Genomic DNA, 19,119 nt, shown 5'->3' on the forward strand with positions numbered 1-19,119 from the left:
AGACACCTATGGACGACTGACTCTGCTGAATTCAGTTGGTCAAGAGATCTGTCGGACTAAGACGACAGTACGCCGTGGTCAGCCCAACCCCGTGTACAAGGAGACATTTATCTTCCAGGTTGCTCTGTTCCAGCTGTCAGATGTCACTCTCCTGATCTCTATCTACAACCGCCGCAGCATGAAGCGCAAGGAGATGGTGGGTTGGATCGCTCTGGGCCAGAACAGCAGCGGCGATGAAGAGCAGCTTCACTGGCAGGACATGAGGGAGGGTCGAGGACAGCAGGTCTGCCGCTGGCACGTCCTGCTAGAGGCATAAAATAACTGTCGGGCAGGACTTTACTTTCTTCTGTGGTTTTTCTTATATTTTTTTATTCTGTAGTTAGACAGATTTAGAGCTTTTGGAAAAGAAAAGGAAAGCCTTGATTTAGAGAGTGGATTATTATGGTTAAGATTTCAGGCCTCAGTGATTCACAGAATCTCCCCAATTTTTACATCCAGCACAGATGGTTAGTTTGTGTCAGCATGCAGGACAAAGTCATCGGTCCTCAGGCTGTAATCGGTTTAAAATACAAGCTTTCAATTCATGTTTCAGGAAAGAAAAAATATTTAAAGACTTTAGGCTATAAAAAGACATTGAAGGCATTAAATTTACTCCTGAATTGGCAGAATGAAGTCAAATATTTTTGTCTTGTTATCTCTCACACTTCACTGCAGGACATTTGTCCTCTGTAAACTAAACTGCAGGGAAGAAATTGGGAGATTCGACATTCTGGAAATATTAGTGGCACATCCTGTCAGAAGTGTCACAGATTTGCATTTTTGTTATGGGTCGAGAATGATCAACGTTATATGAGGAAGTTCATTTAGGTCACAAAAACTAGCAAAATTATTCAGTAAGTGTTCAGTGAGCTCTGCAGTACATCAGACATCTTTTCATTAAGATCTTATGATGTAACATCATTTATATCAGAGCACAAGCACATGGCTGCCCATCAGTTTAACCAATTGTATACTCACTGGTTAAATCCCACTGCTAGCCTGAATGGAGTGATTTAAAAGCATAGAGACTTGTGAGAAATACATTCAAGTGATATGTTACTGCAATTTACATCTTTCCACTGAGCTTAGAGAGCTTGGTTAGCTGGTAAAATGCAAATATCTGTAACTGTAAACACAAAAAAATGAAACTATTTCTAAATAGATAAATTTATATATAAATATATGATAGCTTCTCTCACAAAAATTAAAATGTTATTATTTTCAAATTGGATGACGTCAGTTACCTGTGTCTATACTTCATTGGCATCTGTTAATTAGGGGGTCTTTGTTTTGTTTTGTTTCTTTAAACAGCCTCCAAAGTTTTCTACACCGTCTCAGTGGATTAAAATCAGACTTTTTAATAAGGCTGGGCGATCGGACGAATATATCGACTATTGACGATATAGTTGTTGTGATTTGGCACATCTCAAATAAATAAATAAATAAATAATCCAAAAAGTAGCTGTAGTAATACTGAAACAAACAAGAAGAGACGGTAAAATATTCCCTCCAAACAAAACGTATAAATTCTAAATGTGCAAATCAGTCCGTGCATGATTACTTTGTTCCGCGCCTGCGTGAGTATATGGTCTATCGTTGGATCGTCAGATTGTCGGTTGGAAAATTTTTACATATCGCCCAACCTGACATTTTAACTAAAAAATAAATTCTATTTATTTTAACTTTATCAGAAAGTTGACCAAAAAATGTCCTGAAACTGACAAAAAGCAGATTTGTTGGGAAAAGCTGGTGGTAATTTGTGGATTCAAGGGTGCTGCTGGAGAGCTAATCCCACAGAAACCAAACTGATGTGGTTTTCTTAGAGTTTAAGTGACAAACGACAAAAAAGTAGCTAATCTGACTCATTTGGATTCCTGTTTAGCAGGTCAAAAATCAACTTTTGTGCTTAGTCAGGGTATTGTTTACTCCAATAACTCCAAATGATCGACAATACTAAATCCAATACAGTAACCCTTACTACCTGTAGGCAAATTGTTATGTAATCTGTAACAAAAAGATACAAATTTAATTAAGTCATCACACAGAAATTTAATGATTCAAATAAAAAAGGGTTTCATTCAAATTGGTGGTTCTTAAAATTAGATATTAAAACCTCTAAAGAATGTCAATTTACATATTAAATCATCTTTTCTGTAACAACAATTAAGCCAAAATGCAGAAGTACTTTGTGAAAAAATACACCCTTGCTGCTTTTGTAGGAATTAAGAGGGAAAGTAGCAGTTAGGTGCTGCTGGTCAAACGCACAATAGTAAGTGTGAACATCAATATTAAAACAGAAGAACATGCCAGTATGGTTTATCTTTGCCAAGCTGCATTAAACCAGAAGGCTCCTGGAACAATGTATTTGAGACTGATGAGACCAAAGTAGAGATGTTTGTTTATGATGAGGACGATCACGTTTTGGTGACAACCGAACAGCCGCTCAGCACAAACAAGCACGGTGGTGGCGAGGTGGTGATTTGGTAGATACCAAAGTATTCTAGAGTACTATCATCTTTGTATTTACATTCTCTGGATTGCAGCTGTTGTAATCATTCTAAATGATAAGATTAAAGGGCTAATTTAATCTATAAAGTTTACTCACGGTGAATGCGTTGTGAAAAAGCTTTGTGTAGTTTAAATAAACAAGATATAAACTTACTAAATATTCAAAGGTGATTACATTCAAACAGTGACCTAAGCAGTGCAGTAAAGGAACAGATCACAAGACAAGTTTTTGGGCAAGTGGTACTATAACCGCAATAACATTTGGTGATCTGTTTATGTCTTTTTTTTTTTTGTTTTGTTTTTGTGCTTACCCTAAAATTGTAAGGCAGCTCTCACTGACATTTTAGTTGCGTTTTTCAGTGCAGAAATATGACTGAAGGATCACGTACCCGTGACATACTTGAAAAAGGAACCAATATTTTCTGATTCAGTTGGAGAAGAAGGATGTCTCATTCACATTCAGCGCTCATTCATATTCTCCTGACGCTCGTGCTACAACAGGCAGGAAGACCAGCAGCTGGAGGCTCTTAAACCCATTGGGATGAGCCTCATCAATCCTGAATGATGTTATTTGGCTTCAGCTCAGTCTCCTTCACAGGGCAAAGCTCATTTCAACATCCATCAATGCTGAGCTCAAAAGAGGCTTTAAATATCTCACTGCAGCTGTTAAGAACCGCCAATGAATTACCCTGGAAGTGTGTGTGTGTCTGTTTTTTACCCCCAGTCACACTCTGTGTTAATTGGTAGTTATGGCAGTGAAACCGTACAGTGTGATGGTGATGAAGGTAATGCTGCTAATGCTCTTCCTTTTCCCATCTGAGCATCTTTGAGTCATAAGGCAGGAGCGCAGCCTGAATCGGGGGATTATTTTTGTTTGTGTGGAGAAATACTGTAGCTGAACCCTCAGGGGTTCGCACACTGAGAGCAGAGATGTGTTTACTCGAGCGTTTGTTTTCTTTGGTCAGGTGACAACACAGTCTCTTTAGCAATTAATAAAACTGTGATCGGAAATGACTCGAGGTTGGTGGCCATGAGGTGACGCCATGCATTAGAAATCAGGGCCGATTCGTTGTGTTTAATGTGTTAGCATACCCCCTCCATAAAAAGGACTTTCACCTTTTTAACATACTTGCCTAGTTTTTCCATTATCCATGACCTTTTTGTAAATCTTCAGAAAAAGGAAATGTCAGCGTTTGAACAAGTGCTTATCAAGAAAGTAAGCCACAATATCTGAACAGCTTCTGATTACTCCGTGATTTGTTATGTTTCGTTCAGGGACGTTTCCAGCAGAAGAAAGACAACTTTTTATCTTTTTTTCCTTTTATATGAACATGAGTCACTTGTTGAGGGACATAGGTGAATGGACTCATTTTGTATCAATTTAGCACAGGAACCAAGCTGTAAATGCTGTAAATGCTAAGATTGTAGATGCGTAATGACAACTACTTCAGGTGTACATTATACGAAGCATGGATGATGATTAGGAGTGCTGCAGTTACCTTACATAGGCATCCAGATAATTTTTTTATTTTCTACACTGTGACGTAGTTCAGTTTAAACCCTCTAAAGCCAACCAAATCCCATCTATGTTTGTTTGATACAGACAGCTGCGATTCGCCCATAAATATTTTTAATTGAACTATTTTTTTTCTCAAATTAATAGTCATTTTGAAAAGTATAACAATGTTTTTGAGAAGAATGTACAAGTTTTTATATATGTGGAAATCACGGACTTTATTTGGGTGTAAGAAGCAAGTAATTGTGATTCATAGAAAATGAAAAACCTACCAAAGGGTCTTAAAACTGCTGTAATGACTGCATACGTGATAACATGCCTCTGTAATTTAGCTCTTTGAGAGTAAGGCTAACATGACATTGATCGGACATATGTATCTTTCCTAGCTAAAGAAGACATGGAAATTATAGGGCATTATTTCAACAAAGAACCAACACTGTCCAAATATAGTGAGAATTAGCATAGTGAGGTAAGGTTTCACTTTGAAAAGGAAAAAAATCTAAAAACACAACTGTTAAATCATCTAAACTTACATTTTGTTGTCCAAAAGGCACTGAACTGACAATTAATTGACAATTAACTAATTTAGGGGTTTAGCAAAAAGATAAGTTTTTCCTTTTAAGTCAGCTATCTAGAATTCCTAAAAAATGTGTCTTCTACCAGATTGGGATTATTAATTACTTCCAAAGTATCCAAATCCTCTTTGTTGCATTAACGTTAGTGATGACACAGCGCATCCTTAAATGTATTTATTCTTCCTAATCTACTATGATCTTTGGCAGATGAGTCCGAACAATCCACATTTGATAATCAGTTTTATTTTAAAGTATGTAGAGAGAAATTTGACAATCCCCCATGAAGAAGCATTTCTCTGCAGTGGGTAAAATAATATCAGCACTCCTCTTCAGCCGGCTTCGTACTTGTGAGTGTGAATAGTGACATGAATTATATTTACTGCACAGATTATATATATTTTATGCATGTTGAGTTGTTGTATAGAATCTATCATATCTATTATATTTTTTAAAAATAGTAAATGTTTAATGTTTTTAAATACATCCCAGGATTGTATTTATATATCTGCATGCCCAGTTCAAGATCCCAGGTTGTATTACAGATGTGAAACAGATTGTGTGATCAGATTGTGCTGCAGATGGAATACTGATGAAGTGCCTGTAATATTTTGAGATGAAACATATCCACCATGACAAAGAGTTGATACACAACTGCATGAAGCCTCCTTGTTGTTCTCTGTGAATGCTGCTCTAGGACTGCATTTGCCTGGAAGGTTTATTTGTCAAGGCCCTGACCAGGGCTGAAGTCAGACAACTGCAAAGCCAGTGAGTAGAGGGATGAAACAGTTTCAGAAACCAAGACCAAAACGTTTTATTTCATGCTTTAAGCAAATTCAATTTTAGAACATTTAACAGAATATCAGTTTTAAATTAAATCTACTTTTGGCTTCTTCAGATTTATTGCCCACATTGGCCTTGTACAAATGAGAACACACGTACTTTTTAAATAGGTAAGCTAGCTTAATTTAAAAAATGTTTGAATTGGGAGACAGCATAGTTTATGCTAATTATGATAGCATAGTTTTACCTTTTATGGTAAATCACTGTTTTTGTGCATATTAAACACATATGGTGTAAGTGTGTCAAACTATAGCAGTGTTGTTGGGTTTATCTTTTTCTGTGGACAAAGTCTGGTTAGCTATATATTGCTACTATCAGTGTTTACGCTACGCTAGGCTGATCACCTTCTGGGTCTAGCTCTGCTCTTAAGACACAAACATGAAAGTAACTAATCTTTTCATGCAACTGTAATGTGCAAGTGTAATTTCTTAAAATATCCAGGTATTGTTTTTCATGTTTTATAATTAGAGTAAAACTTTGCTTAAAATTAATAATTTTAAGATTCCTGTGATTAGTGGTTATATTTAGGTACTGGCAGGTTTTGTCATGGTCTGCTTTGAGGCACTCACACTGATTAAAGACAATGTTTTTCCATGCAATTAGACCTGACCTCAGTGGTGTGTAGGCTATAAGGCTAATTTGATGCTTTATTCACACCATTCACTCCAAAATCTCGAGCTGACTCCATAGTTTTGGGCTAACTGGGAGGGAAAAACTGAATAGCATTACATTTCCATGAGACAAAGATAAAGCAATGTGTCTTAACTTCTATCTTGTCTCTGGCCTCCCTGAGAAGTATAGCTGTATAAGGTCAAGTTCATAAGGCATTTTAGGCCTGTAAAGAGACAGTGGACACTGATCCTGATCCTGCACTGACTATTCTGCAGCCCTGGTCTGGGCTGTGCATGCTGAGCTCCCGCAGCACCCAGAAAGCACTTTTTGTACCAAGTTGTCATTGCCAATAAAAACCAGAAGATCCCTGCTGTGGCAACGTCTGCCTGCCATCTGTTTTCTTGGGTCCTCTCCTCACTTGTGAGCATGGCTTGAATGTCTTAATTCTGAAAATTAGGCTTTTGTAGTTAAAAACAAAAACATACGTCACTGTGATTGAATTTTAAATCTTTGTGCTTAAGGACAAGAGCAAATCAAGAGTGGATTAGAGACTGAAGAAAGCATCTTATGTTTTGTATTTGTTTGTGCAGAATATAGCTTAACCTCCTAGGACCTGGCGTCCACATATGTGGACATCACATTTTGGGTTATTTAGACCAAAATACTCAATTTTGCTCTACAAGGACCTTAACCCACAAATATGGATTTGTAGCTTGTTATCTATTTCAAGTCCATATTCACAGTCTTTGTTTTATTTAGTAAGTCTAGCTTAAAAGGGTTTGATAGTACACATTTATGACTTTGAAGTGACCTGAAACTTAATGTTCTGTGTGCCTGTTATTACTAAAAGTGGATTGGTTTAAAGACACTGAATCATCAATGGATGTCAGGTAGTTTTGAAGTTTGTATTTTGGCAAATACAGCCTAGATTTTGGTCTCGACACCACACTGTTTACATGCAGGCAAACAAAACAGGATTGGCTTAATTCAAAAGTGGACATTTGTTGCACACAAATATTTGCTTTGGCAGCAACTTAAACAACTGAGTTAAATTAACACAAGTCACTCAAACATGAGGCAGTTGTATTAAATACAATATGCTTACATAAATTCAAGAGAGCTCGTTTTTTCAGTGAAACTATGAATGAACTAGAAACCCAGAAAGACTCCAGTAACAAAAACCCACACATTCTCCATATTCATGTGCATACCGCTGTTATATGATCACAGAGCAGTCATAAAGAGGCACAAATCACCCATAAAGATGCAAGATGAGCACAAACAGACACAAAATGTTTAGAGGGATGCAAAAGAAATACACTCAAAGCGACCAAAAACAACCACAAAGAGTGCAAAAAAACATCCACAGGGACACAAAATGCCTGGAAAAAAACAATAAAAAATCACGTCTGGCTCCTTGGTAAGTGGGGTAGAGGGCCATGGCCCCATAACTTTGCACACTTTACTTGACTGATTTCCATCTCTATCCGATTATTAAGTGATGACGTGACGAATCCTACTTCCGGGCCTAAAGTAGTCTGCATTTAATAAGGCTTTTGTGTTGTTAACATGTTTAATGCTTTGTATTTTCTTTTATTTAATCTCAAAAAGCTCTTAAAAAAAGTCAGTGATCACCGTTGACCTCCCTCGGCTTTTATTACCGCTAATCATTTATTTAAGCTCAGTTTTTAAAACCTTAGGATGTAACTACAGCCCAGCCCATGCAGCAGTATATGAATGACTAACCTCGTATTATGGATGGATTATCTCAGTTGTTCTCCTGGCTGAAGTTTGGTCCTTTTACAGCATCCTGCCATGCGATTACATTTGTTCCTGACCACCGAGAACACTCACGTTAACTTTTATCGAGTGGAAAAAAAGTTAGCTTGTTTATATTATGCTAACATAGCTGTGTCGCTAGCGGTCACGTAGCACATCATTATATACCAGCTAGTCCAACTTCAGTAACCCTACAAACGTCACTGCTGTTTAGATTTCTGTCTTCATTTATGTTGGAAGTGATAACAGAGCTGTACGTTTTAATTTGTTTCCAAAACCCCGCAGTCAGGACATGCTATATTGTATTTAGATGGAAGCTAGCGAGCTAACTTCCTGCTAACTTCTAACTCCGTTAAATGTCATAAATTCCGTTTTCATGGATGCCTGGATGTTAAACTCAATTGTTACACCTGGTAGAGCAGAACGCTGATCATTTTATTAAAGATGAAAGACTTTAGACAGTTTTTCAACTCTCAGTAATGCCATAGTGATCATTTGATATGTGGACCTGCAGCGGAGTTTAGGCCCAGACACGGCTAGTGACGTCAGACTGAACATCGGATTACTCATTAACAACACACAAAATGCCAAACAAACCAAACGGACTTGGATTTAAAACTGTCCGTGTCTTTCTTCCCAGTGAAACCTTTAAAACTCGCCTCTGATCCACACTGCTTCATTTCTCCCAACACTTTCTCCATGCGCTGGTAAAAGAAAAAAGAAAAGCGCGAAAACCGTGCGTCGGCTGGACTGATGCTGGAACGTCATCACCGCGCTTACTCTGTTTCTTAGCAACAGAAAACATCTGCCTCCGCCAGGACCAATGAGGGCAGGCGCTGAGCGGAGTGTGTTGTCTCCAGTTGCTGTGAACGGGATATTTTAGGAGTCTGGAGAGCAGCGAGCGTCTCACCCCGACAGGAGCTCGAGCTCTGCGCACGTCCGCCCGTCTGTGTTTCTGTTTGAACCCACACAGGCTGCGACTGCAGGCGAGCTGGAGAAGCGCTAGATCGCTGTGAGTACGGTGGATGAGGCACCCAGGAAAGGATATCACGGTGGGCAGAGGAAAGGAGGCTTTAAAAACTGCTGCTCGACAAAATTTTTTAAAAGGTAAGAACCCGTGGCTTAATTATAATTGATGTATTGGTGGAAAACAGCTGTTTCTTCCCTAAAGTGTCCATTAAAGTTGTTTATTTATTGAAATGTGTTTTTTTTGTTTTGTTTTGTTTGTTTTTTACTTCGGGTAGAAATCAACTGAAATAAACGAGAAAGGTTAGTTCAAACAATGCATATGCTCTTCATTGAACAATAATAATATAAATATTTAAACTCTATGTGATGAAGGACTGGCATCTTGATTTAGGAGTGTTTTAGGGATGTAAGTAAATGCAGGGATCTTCACTATTATTACAGAAGCTGCTCTTTTTTTCTCTTTTAATCCTAAATATACTCACATCTTCAAGTGCTGCTTTTGCTTCAGAAAGAAGACTAGTACCTGTGTCTGTCTGAGCTGCAAACTGTTGACTTCAGCTGGCAAAAGGTTTTTGATGCAAGTCATTAAAAAAAGAGCTTTTGTTATTTGCCAAATATTCTTCAGATTGTAAAACTCCTGACCTCCTACTCCAACATATTCCGCTTTTAGCAAAATTATTTTCAGCAAAAGAAAAGACAGCAGGCAGAATGCGGACAAACACACTGACACACACTTCCCACGCAGCCTCCATCTCTCTCTCTCTTTCCCTCTGCTTATGCATCCATCACCATGCATCATTCTCGGGATGCAGTTGGACGATAGAAACTGCGTGAGTCACCACAGCAGCTTCAGGGGAGCCGGTGTGAATGTTTCACGACGTAAAGCTTCCCACTCTGTGTTTATGATTGATTTATGGCATTTTAAATAACATCACCCACACATGCGCACGCATTCAACCCTTTTATCTCTCCTCCTCTCTTTTGATCTCTCTTAAATTCAAATGAGCGGATTTTGGAAGCAGCGTCTGTAGATACATTTCGCCAAAAATGCAGCATCGTGTAACAACATTAAAGGATTAGATCAGACATTGTACGTTGCACATACAGTGTGTGGGTGCTGTAGTGTGGGAACGTATACATCTGAAAGATGTTTTATTAATGCCCCAACATGAACTCATAGTTCATGTTGTGCAGGTTTATCACTTGTTAGATGCAAATGACAATGTATAGAACAAAAACTCCAGGTGAAGAATGCGAAAGATTAAATGTGATCAAACGTGAAGCTTCTTTGTTTGTGTGCTGATGTTTTGGTCCTTGCTGATACTCATTTGTCTGTGTGTGCATGTTTTCCAGCAGGAGTCTGAGGGCGATGTGGAGGATCAGATCAGCTCTGATTTAAACTCCGGTCTGAGAGCTGAATCGGCCGTGGCCCAATCGGCAGCAGGTAATTAAACCTTCTGTCTCTTCCTGCAAACCAACATCTCTCAACCAGGAATTAAGAGTGATGTGACAGAAGTCTGCTCTCTTAATGTTTATAGCTCACACCTTTCCATAGATTACATTAACTGGACATGACCTCTAGTGGCCGTGTGCATTGACTGAATGCAGCAAAAGTAGAAAGGAAAGTTTTCAAATAATAAAATTACTGAAAATAAAATTGGTATTAATACATGGCAAAATAATACACGCTTATTTGTTTAAAATAATACATTCAAATCACGAAAAAAATCTAACACAAACTTAAAAATATAAAAACCAACTGAGTCAAATACCTAAAAAGAGAGAAAACGTTACATAAAAATATGAACACATTAAATAAATTTAAAGAAATTCCACAAAGTGACCCAAACTAACTAAACAAAGATGAAAATGACCAGAAGAAGAAAGGGACCAGTTGTTGCAGGTAGACAGAGAGACACATTAAATCAATAGAAAATGATACAAAACCAATAAAGCGGACACGGATAACTGTAAAGCACCACAGAGCACTGCCATATGCAGTGTTAGAGGATTGAAAAAGTAAAGAAATGACCTCAAAAACACATGAAAAAAGGAAATAAACCCTAAACTAACCAGAGATGGGATGAAATCTGACCATAGAGAGTGAGGAATGACCTGAAAAGGAGGCAAAATATGACAAACACGCGTGCATGATCTGCAAAACAACTGTGGGAGCAAAAAAAAACGTATCCACAATGACTCAATAACCAAAGCAAAGCTGTAGTTTCAGTCTTTAAGTCTGTCCTGAGAGGCTGAACTGTCTTGCAGTCTGTGCAAAAATGTACATATATTGGATTTTGGTGATATAGATAATTATCACCAGCTTTAATCCAAGAATACAGAGACCAACATTCACCTTATATCACATGGAAGCAGTTTTTGCTCTGGATAAGCACTCAAGTTAAAACCAGCCAGTGAAATCCCCTCAGTGTAACACAGAGGCTTCAGCACATTATGATTGTTGTGCTGTGGTGGCGGCAGAAAGCAGTGATCTCTGTGTGGTTGCCTCCAGCAGCTCCTTCCCCGTGAGAGAGACCAAACCATTCAACAACGTCGAAAGTTGCTTACTTCAAGAGGAAATATGCGGAGGAGGAGGATTTACACCGAGGCCTACGTGGATATTTTCAAAAAGTGCGTGTTCTTTTCTTCTTCTTTTGTTGTTTTCATGCCAGCGTGACTTGATTTTCTGTGCCTGAAAGACCTTAATACAACAGCTGAAACGTTTGGTGACTTCATAGCTGAACAGGCTCGCCAAATGTTTCTGGCTTATTACTTCTTTTCTACTGCCTCTTCCTTCTTTTGTCTTCTTTCTTTGCTTCTGTGCATTCTCGACATTCACAATTCTCTCCATCACTTTAACGGTTTCACTCTTTATTAGCTGGCCTTCATCACATCACATCCTTCAACTTTATTCTGGCATCCTATACAGTCTCCACTGTTTCTCTGCTTTGAATACCTAAAGTGTTCACTGTACCTTTAAAGGTTTATGCATTTCAGGCATGAATGCAGTTCTACAAAAAGAATATGTTACAAATAAAAGTCGTGCAATAAAAAATGATACCTAGGAATATATACAAGTATAATCAGGAATTGGGAAAATATTCTAGTTCCCTGTTCCAGCTCAGTGAACTGCAGCTATATATATATGTGTGTGTGTGTGTTAATTAATAATTAATTAAATTAATTAATAAATGACATCATTTAGCCAAAGTCACAATCATGGTGGTTATTTTTTTTCAGTCTATTTTTTAATCACTTAGAGGAAAAACACCCAAGGTTCACTTTTTGAGAAGCTAAAAAAATGTGAGATTTGTCCAATTTTTCTATGATAACACACTTTTTTGCCCTTCTATTCCGGTCAATCATTTCCTGTCTCAGCTCAGAGTTTCACTTCATAATAAAAGCACCATATGTTGGAAGCGCTTTAAAGACTAGCTAAAGCTGCCATTGTTTGTAATGCAGTAAAAAACTACAGGATTATGTTTGAAAATAGCAGCATTAAACATTATAAAAGTATTTAAGGATGGTGCTCAAAATGTGCGTTCTCCCATTGCCTCCTGGAAAAAGCTATTTAGAAACTTTGTGGGCAACAGCCATCAGAAGCATTTTTTAGGAAGACTATCAAAGATTTGTTTAACAGAAATGTTCCATTTTTGAAATCTTCTCATTTAAGTTTGCTTGCTTTACAATTTTAAAGCACAACTGCAGTTTAATCACAAAAGGTGGACAAACTAAGCAAACTGGATGGAAACCCTTTTTCTACATGTCTACATAGATAATTGATTGTGTGTATTAGAGAGGTAAACTCAAACAATTTTACATAAAAAATACAATGGGATTAAATGAAGGCAGGAGAGGGAAAATATCTCCAGCTAACTTTATTTTAAATAGGTCAGTTATAAAATACATTATGTTACAAAGGTAAAGTTTGCTGTTTCAAACCACATTCAACCCCCTTTTTAATGCACGCTAAAATACCTTCAGTAATAATAATTAAAAAATATATTTTTTCTGATGTTTTTTGAAAATTCTCAGTATAAATTGTCAAAATAAAAAAAAATGTAAAGACACAATCTGATCTGCTGCCTTCACGTTTGCCACTTGCAGCACTTGATACTGCAGGAGGACCGGAGCTGCATCCTGAGGCTGTCCCTGGAGAAACTAAGGTTCCTGGAAGATCCCGAGGCCTACCTGAGGCGCTCCGTCCTCATCAACAACCTGCTGAGAAAAATCCACCATGAGGAGGAGGAGCTGGAGGCTGAGGAGGAGGAAGAAGAAGATGAAGTAGATGAAGAGGAAGAAGAGGAGGGAGTTATCGGGGATAGGGGGCAGCGGAGGCTGATGTACCCAGACAGGAAGAGAGTGAAGGTGCTGGTGACAGACTGCTGCTCCCCGGGCTTTGGCCTGGAGGAGCTGCAGCACTACCGGCTGGTGCCGTGTTACCCATCAGCTGGTTGCCTGTACAGCCTGGGTACCTGCCCGGGCCTCACCCCAAACCACCAGGTCCTCCTGTACAACCTGGATGACAATGGCTGACTCTCTGCTCCTCACCGCCAGGCCTCTTTTCAAAGCTGGGAACTGCAGCGTCGGTTCATGTCACAGGCATGTGGACTCGCACTGTTTGCTCCAACCAGCAGGAGGAAGGCTGCTGCTGCTGCTGCTGTTTTTCTCCCTGTTCGCTAAAAATGCTTTGAGGGGAATGTGTCGCAGGCTCTGTTTCGTGCATCAGCAGGACGTCGCCTCTTCTCGTCACCTTGCTGAGAAGCAGTGGTGGATTCAAGAATCTGAGAGACCATTTTCTTCTTCTGCCTCAGGAGTGTTGATATTAAACTCTGCAGCAGCATTACTGCTATTTACTGTTTGTGCAAATGTAAGAGACTTTAAGCAGGCAGCATTTTTTTTTAATTCTTTGCAGCTGTAGTATTATTGATTTTTATTGTTACTGTTGCTCATGTAAACTGTGAGCGCATTCAGGGATTTACAGACTGCTGGCTACTTTTGATGCACCTTGGCTTGCGTGGAGAATATTTGCTGATTTGCTTCTGTTATCTTTTTATGCTACTGTGTGATTTATGAAATATTCTGTGTAACATTCCCTGGATCGTGTGAATTCTAATGCTATGAAGAACTCAAGGCCCTCATTCCCCCGGGTGCGTTTACTGCCTGTGGGAAGACTGTTTTCTCTCTGTGGTCGATGTCCCGTGATTATGTTTTCATTTTGCAGCACTTTGCTGCCCCCTGCTGGTGGAAAAAAATTATCTCAAAGCATTTATTAGTAGTCTGTGTTCAAATAAGAAAACAGAGGAATGCTTACTTTAAACCTCATTCTGATTTAGCATTAATAGATGTTATATACAGATTATAACCCACTATAGATGTAAAGAGATTTATCAACGATTATAACATCTGCTGAAACATACAATATAGCAAACATTTAACACGTTTTCAAATGAGTTATAACTGTTGGCAAACACTATTATTACCATACCACCAACATGTAGTCTGCATAGTCTAAATATCCCAGATTATACATATATGTATAATAAAGAAAGATAATGCTAGTGGCAGTAAATACCTAAATATAAAAGTTTTTTTTCTTTTGCTATGTAAAAAGGAGGAAATATTTTTTTGTCAGTTCTATGAAGTCAAAATACTTTTTTTCTGATACCAAATATTGCTTTTGTGAATGCATTTCAGCCTTGTGGTGTTTTAATGCTGGATTTCAGAGACCAGAAGGCCTTTAACTTGATGTTGCATTCCATTTTTTTCTTACTATGGTTCCAGCACCAGTAGTGTTTTCACAGAGGACCGAGGTTTGCTAAAGTGGTCAGAAAATAGGTTATTTAACACGGCACATTGGTGCTTTATAAAGCTGACTTACTTGCTGTATGACAACAGCGATTAATTATCCATCCTTCTTCTGTGTCTTTTCGTGTGTTCAGTGTCTATCCAGGAGTTTTACTGATTTTTGCAATGTGCATCTTGATAACAATCACTTAAATGGAAAAATAAAGGAAAATAAGGTAAAACAACAATGACAAACTAAAGGCAACTATTAAAGAAAAGCTTGATATTTTAAATCAAGAATTTATATTTTGATGAATATGAATAGTCTGTATTTAAGAAACTATTTTGAAAAAGGGCCGTTAAACTTTTTTCATGTGATTGATTATCAAATAAAGTATGTAATGTGACATTTTTGTTTCATTTTTTAATATTTCGACCTCTCTATGAATAAAGCGCGGTCACGTCACGCCATGACGTTTTCAGTTCCGTTGAATGTTGTGCGTGCGCGCCGGAACCACCGTTGCTTTCAAGTGCTCCTAACAAAGACAGACTTTACAACCTCACATCAGCAACCGTCACCTCTGCAGAGAGTTTGTAACAGAACATAATTACGTCATTTGATAAAGCACAACTTTTAAATATTACGGTCTGTAAACTAGAACTTTACACAATTTAATTTCAAGCCTTTATGAACTGGATAGCAGTTACGTTTCTGCACCCACAAAGCAATGACTGAGTTATAAACGCATATTTCACTTTAAGATATTTTTTACATAATTATTAAATACACAAACTAAATATGATCCAGTATTTCTAGACTTTAAAAAGAAAAAAACATCTATTGTGATATATGTGTAGCCTCTGTTTGACTGATCGTGGTCTCCTTTTCTTCTTGGCAGATTCCCAGCGCTTTGCTTTATTTAAAAATGTATTTTATTATAGCCACTGATATATCACACTTTTCAGTACACACGTGGCAATTTACACCCGGTAAACGGTCAAATTAAACGGTAAAATTCTAACTGCTCATTGTCAATCAACGTCCTGATTACTGCATCTAAGGCGATCTAAGCGGCTTCCTGTTACTTCAGTGGCTGTGCGACCTCGACTTTGGTCCTAAATCTCTGTACGTTCTGAAGTTGACTGGGGAAAGAATTGTGACATTTCATGCAGCACCTGAAGGCAACGGGGAAGGCGCGTTCCACGGACCTCTCGTGTATCTGACAGTTGCACATAGCGGAACGTTTATCGCATCCAGGCTCAGACAAACGGCAGGAGCCCTCCGGTTCTTTATATCCGATACGGTTCAACTGAAAACGGAATTTCTTATTTTAAAACGACTCAAGTTGTTGTCATATTTTTCTACCGTTTGCAAATGCTTCAAGGGTTCACCTTTGAGTGCCGCTCTGCCATAATGTACGGGTTAGCTCGCTAACGTTAGCCGGGAGCTAGCATCCACAGTTCGGAGAAAGTAACGGAGTACGCGTTTCTTCGGCTACTTCGGAGTCGTCAGAGGGAATTAAAACATGGAGAAAATGAAAGAGCTATGCCACTGCCTCCAGGATCCTCACCTTGTCGCCCGCTTTCAGAACATTTGCGGGGTACGGGGCACGTTTACGACCACCAGCAGCAGCAAGGTAGCGGACCGGGCTCACTCGCACAACAACGGCGCTTGTCATCATCGCGTCGCCGGAGAAAACTTGTCCAATGTGGGAGCTGGGGAAGGAGAGAAAATGCAAACGGCGTCAGCGAAGCTTCGGAGAAGGATTGCGGACTCTAACGTTGCTAAAAATTTTAAAGATGAAGGTGAAACCCCGTCACAGAACGGGACAGCGGTGTCTGCGGCGACCGCCGGGGGAGAGAGGGTTGGTGTGGGCAGCAGCCTCGCGGGACCGGGCGTCCGCAGCGGGTCCGCGCAAGATTTATCCCGGGCAGCCAATTGTGAGGAGAGCCAGGTCGGAGGAATCTTGGGTCCCCCAGGAAGCAGCAAGGTAAAGCCACTCCGCAAGAATTCTCTAACGGGCGACGGCGGGCAGGAGTTCCTGATCAACAACCGCTTCTTGTACTATCTCTTCACTTTCGGAACCGAGCTGGGAAACGAGACTTTCTACATCATTTTCTTCCCATTCATAACGTGGAACGTGGAAGCCTTCGTCAGCAGGCGACTGATCATGGTGTGGGTCTGGGTCATGTACCTGGGACAGTGTACCAAGGATGTGCTCGGCTGGTCCCGACCGGCCTCACCGCCTGTGGTCAAAGTGGAGGTGTTTTACAACTCCGAGTACAGCATGCCGTCCACGCACGCCATGTCCGGCACAGCCATCCCCTTCGCCCTGTACTTCATGACCTACGGCCGTTGGGAGGTAAAGTCCCTTTTCACACACACAAACTGGATGTCACGCCGTTGGATATAAGAGAAGTTGTTTGGAGCCACTTCCTCTTAATTTCAGTGAAAAAGACGAAGGAAGTTGGCTTTGTCATATTTTAAAATATTTTGACAGCATATTTTCCTTATACGCAAGTGAAATCGTTAGGGTTCATTTGAGAGCACAGGAAACGCAGGTGGAGTGACAGAAACTCTGCCACGTGGGTAAAATCGAATCTTCACCCCTCATTTAATGTACTCTGTTGCAACCGTGGAAACTGCACGCACACCAGCTGCAGACACGACTCTTTACAGGCGTAATATATCTAATATTTTATTAAAAGGAGTTTTGTGTCAAAAGAAGATGAAAAAACAATTTCATTTCTGTAGCTTTTGTTAAATTATACAACATATCTGCTTATTACTTGATTACCAACATTTAATTTTTTTAATTATATACATTCAAATTTTTTATATACTGTTTATTAATATATTTTTATTTGCACTACAGTGCAACAGCTTTACTCAAATCTAAACTATTATTAATTACTTGCTTTCCCTCCAGAAACTCCCAGTTCCTCCCACAGTCCAAACACATGCAGGCAGTGGGGTTGTATATTTTGTCTCTCTGTGTTAGCCCTGTGACAAACTGCCAAACTATCCAGGGTGTACCCTGCCTGTTGCCTCAGCAGGGATCGGATAAACTTGGATAAGCAGAAGAAAATGGATTTATGTAGTATTTAAAGCAGCAAAGTGTTTCACAAACTAAGAATTTACAATGAAGACACTGGATCATATCATATTCTAAGTTGTGAGATCATGGCAAAATAGCAGAGCTTCAGATACTCCCGCTGGCATTTTGTTTTTTACCACATACGTACAAATACCGATGTGTATGTAATGAGCCCAAATTTGTGGATTTATTCCATTAGTTGGGTCCAAGTTTAGGAAATAGTGAAAATTGTCCACAGTTAAGTTTAACCTGCAAAACCAGCAATTCAGCTGAAACTGAGACGCAGCATGCTCATATTTTAGCAAATTGTCAATTATAAGATAGGCGTACCCTAAAGTATACAGCGCTTAGTTCCTTTTGACTCGAATGGGCACCATAATTGTCAAAATGGACATAATATTGTACTCCGTAAGAACTAAAACTAGCAGTGGAGCTCATAAACACATCAAGAATATGTTTACTAAAGGTCTAGATCATGAGCGTTGAAAGCCATCTCCCCATAGATTTCTGTTCAATCAGATTTCTTTTTACTACCACAAAGCCCCCACCTGTCTAACACATTGAATGCATGTTGAAGGCACTTTGCCATTAGGGCTGCTCGATTATGGCAAAAATGATAATCACGATTATTTTCACTGAAATTGAGATCACGATTATTTGACGATATTTATTTCGTCCGCCAGAGCTTATATTATTTTTTTACATGCTGTAGTGCCATTTGTGGGAGCATTTCAAGTTGCTATACATCAATACAACTGTTATAGCCCATATTTTAATAATGTGTATGCATTAAGTCCATAGTAACTACATTAATTGCAAAAAAGTGCAATAAACTACAAAAAAATTGAAAATCGTTTTTGTTTTTACATATATTTCTACTTGGAGAAATTTAAGAGGTTTATCCCTCAAAACTTTAAATACAAAAAAGTTGCAAAAAATAGTTTACAACAACAGGAAATTTATTTTGAGTGTCTTCATAGTTTTATTTTTGGAGATACAGCAATTTTTATATACTGCAGGAAAAACAAAAAAACAATCCTATGATGCAAATTTGCAAAGAATGTGCATGTGCATCAAAATAAACTATTTCCAGCAGTGCAATTCGAGTTCTAAGGCCTACAAGTAAAAAACTAAATTTTCCGCAAAAGTTCACGTTGATGTCTTTTTCAATGTGGGAAGTGTTAAGAACAGCTGATCGGATCGGCAAAGCGTGTTTCTGGAATATTATGTTTTTGTTCCTGCAAGCTCTTTTTATGCAATTTTTGCAAAGCTATATGTGGAAGGAAACCGTGACCGAGGACAAGCTGATGGCATAAGAAGTAAGTACAACTCCTCTGGTTTCATATGGAAAAAAATTTATTGTGCTAGCTTAGTGTTCAGGTTCTACAGGGATTTA

The 19,119-nt window shown here is 38.9% G+C and overlaps 2 protein-coding genes and 1 long non-coding RNA gene across 5 annotated transcripts in view; all 3 read left to right on the top strand.

Annotated features, from left to right (window-relative positions):
* Nucleotides 1-6,473, top strand: part of syt16 (synaptotagmin XVI) — a 41,678-nt gene extending 35,205 nt beyond the window's left edge. For both annotated transcript variants that reach the window (XM_004554676.3, XM_012920095.3), the window contains exon 7: nt 3-6,473. In XM_004554676.3, coding sequence (XP_004554733.1) covers nt 3-316 — 314 coding nt within the window. In that variant the 3' untranslated portion in view covers nt 317-6,473. The remainder of the gene's footprint in view (nt 1-2) is intronic.
* A 1,968-nt stretch (nt 6,474-8,441) lies between these two features.
* Nucleotides 8,442-15,032, top strand: LOC101479824 (uncharacterized). 2 transcript variants are annotated; one of them, XR_191283.4, is made up of 4 exons: nt 8,442-8,976; nt 10,192-10,282; nt 11,351-11,469; nt 12,946-15,032. It is a non-coding gene; the product is annotated as an uncharacterized LOC101479824 (long non-coding RNA). The 2 variants fall into 2 exon arrangements; XR_002721100.3 differs by having other exon boundaries at nt 8,453-8,976; nt 11,354-11,469.
* Nucleotides 15,033-15,822: 790 nt separating this feature from the next.
* The window catches only part of sgpp1b (sphingosine-1-phosphate phosphatase 1b), a 28,662-nt gene continuing 25,365 nt past the window's right edge, over nt 15,823-19,119 (top strand). Inside the window, exon 1 of the mRNA XM_004554677.4 lies at nt 15,823-16,988. Coding sequence (XP_004554734.3) covers nt 16,152-16,988 — 837 coding nt within the window. The 5' untranslated portion in view covers nt 15,823-16,151. The remainder of the gene's footprint in view (nt 16,989-19,119) is intronic.

Source organism: Maylandia zebra, linkage group LG19, assembly GCF_041146795.1.
Source record: "Maylandia zebra isolate NMK-2024a linkage group LG19, Mzebra_GT3a, whole genome shotgun sequence".
Classification (NCBI taxonomy): domain Eukaryota; kingdom Metazoa; phylum Chordata; class Actinopteri; order Cichliformes; family Cichlidae; genus Maylandia; species Maylandia zebra.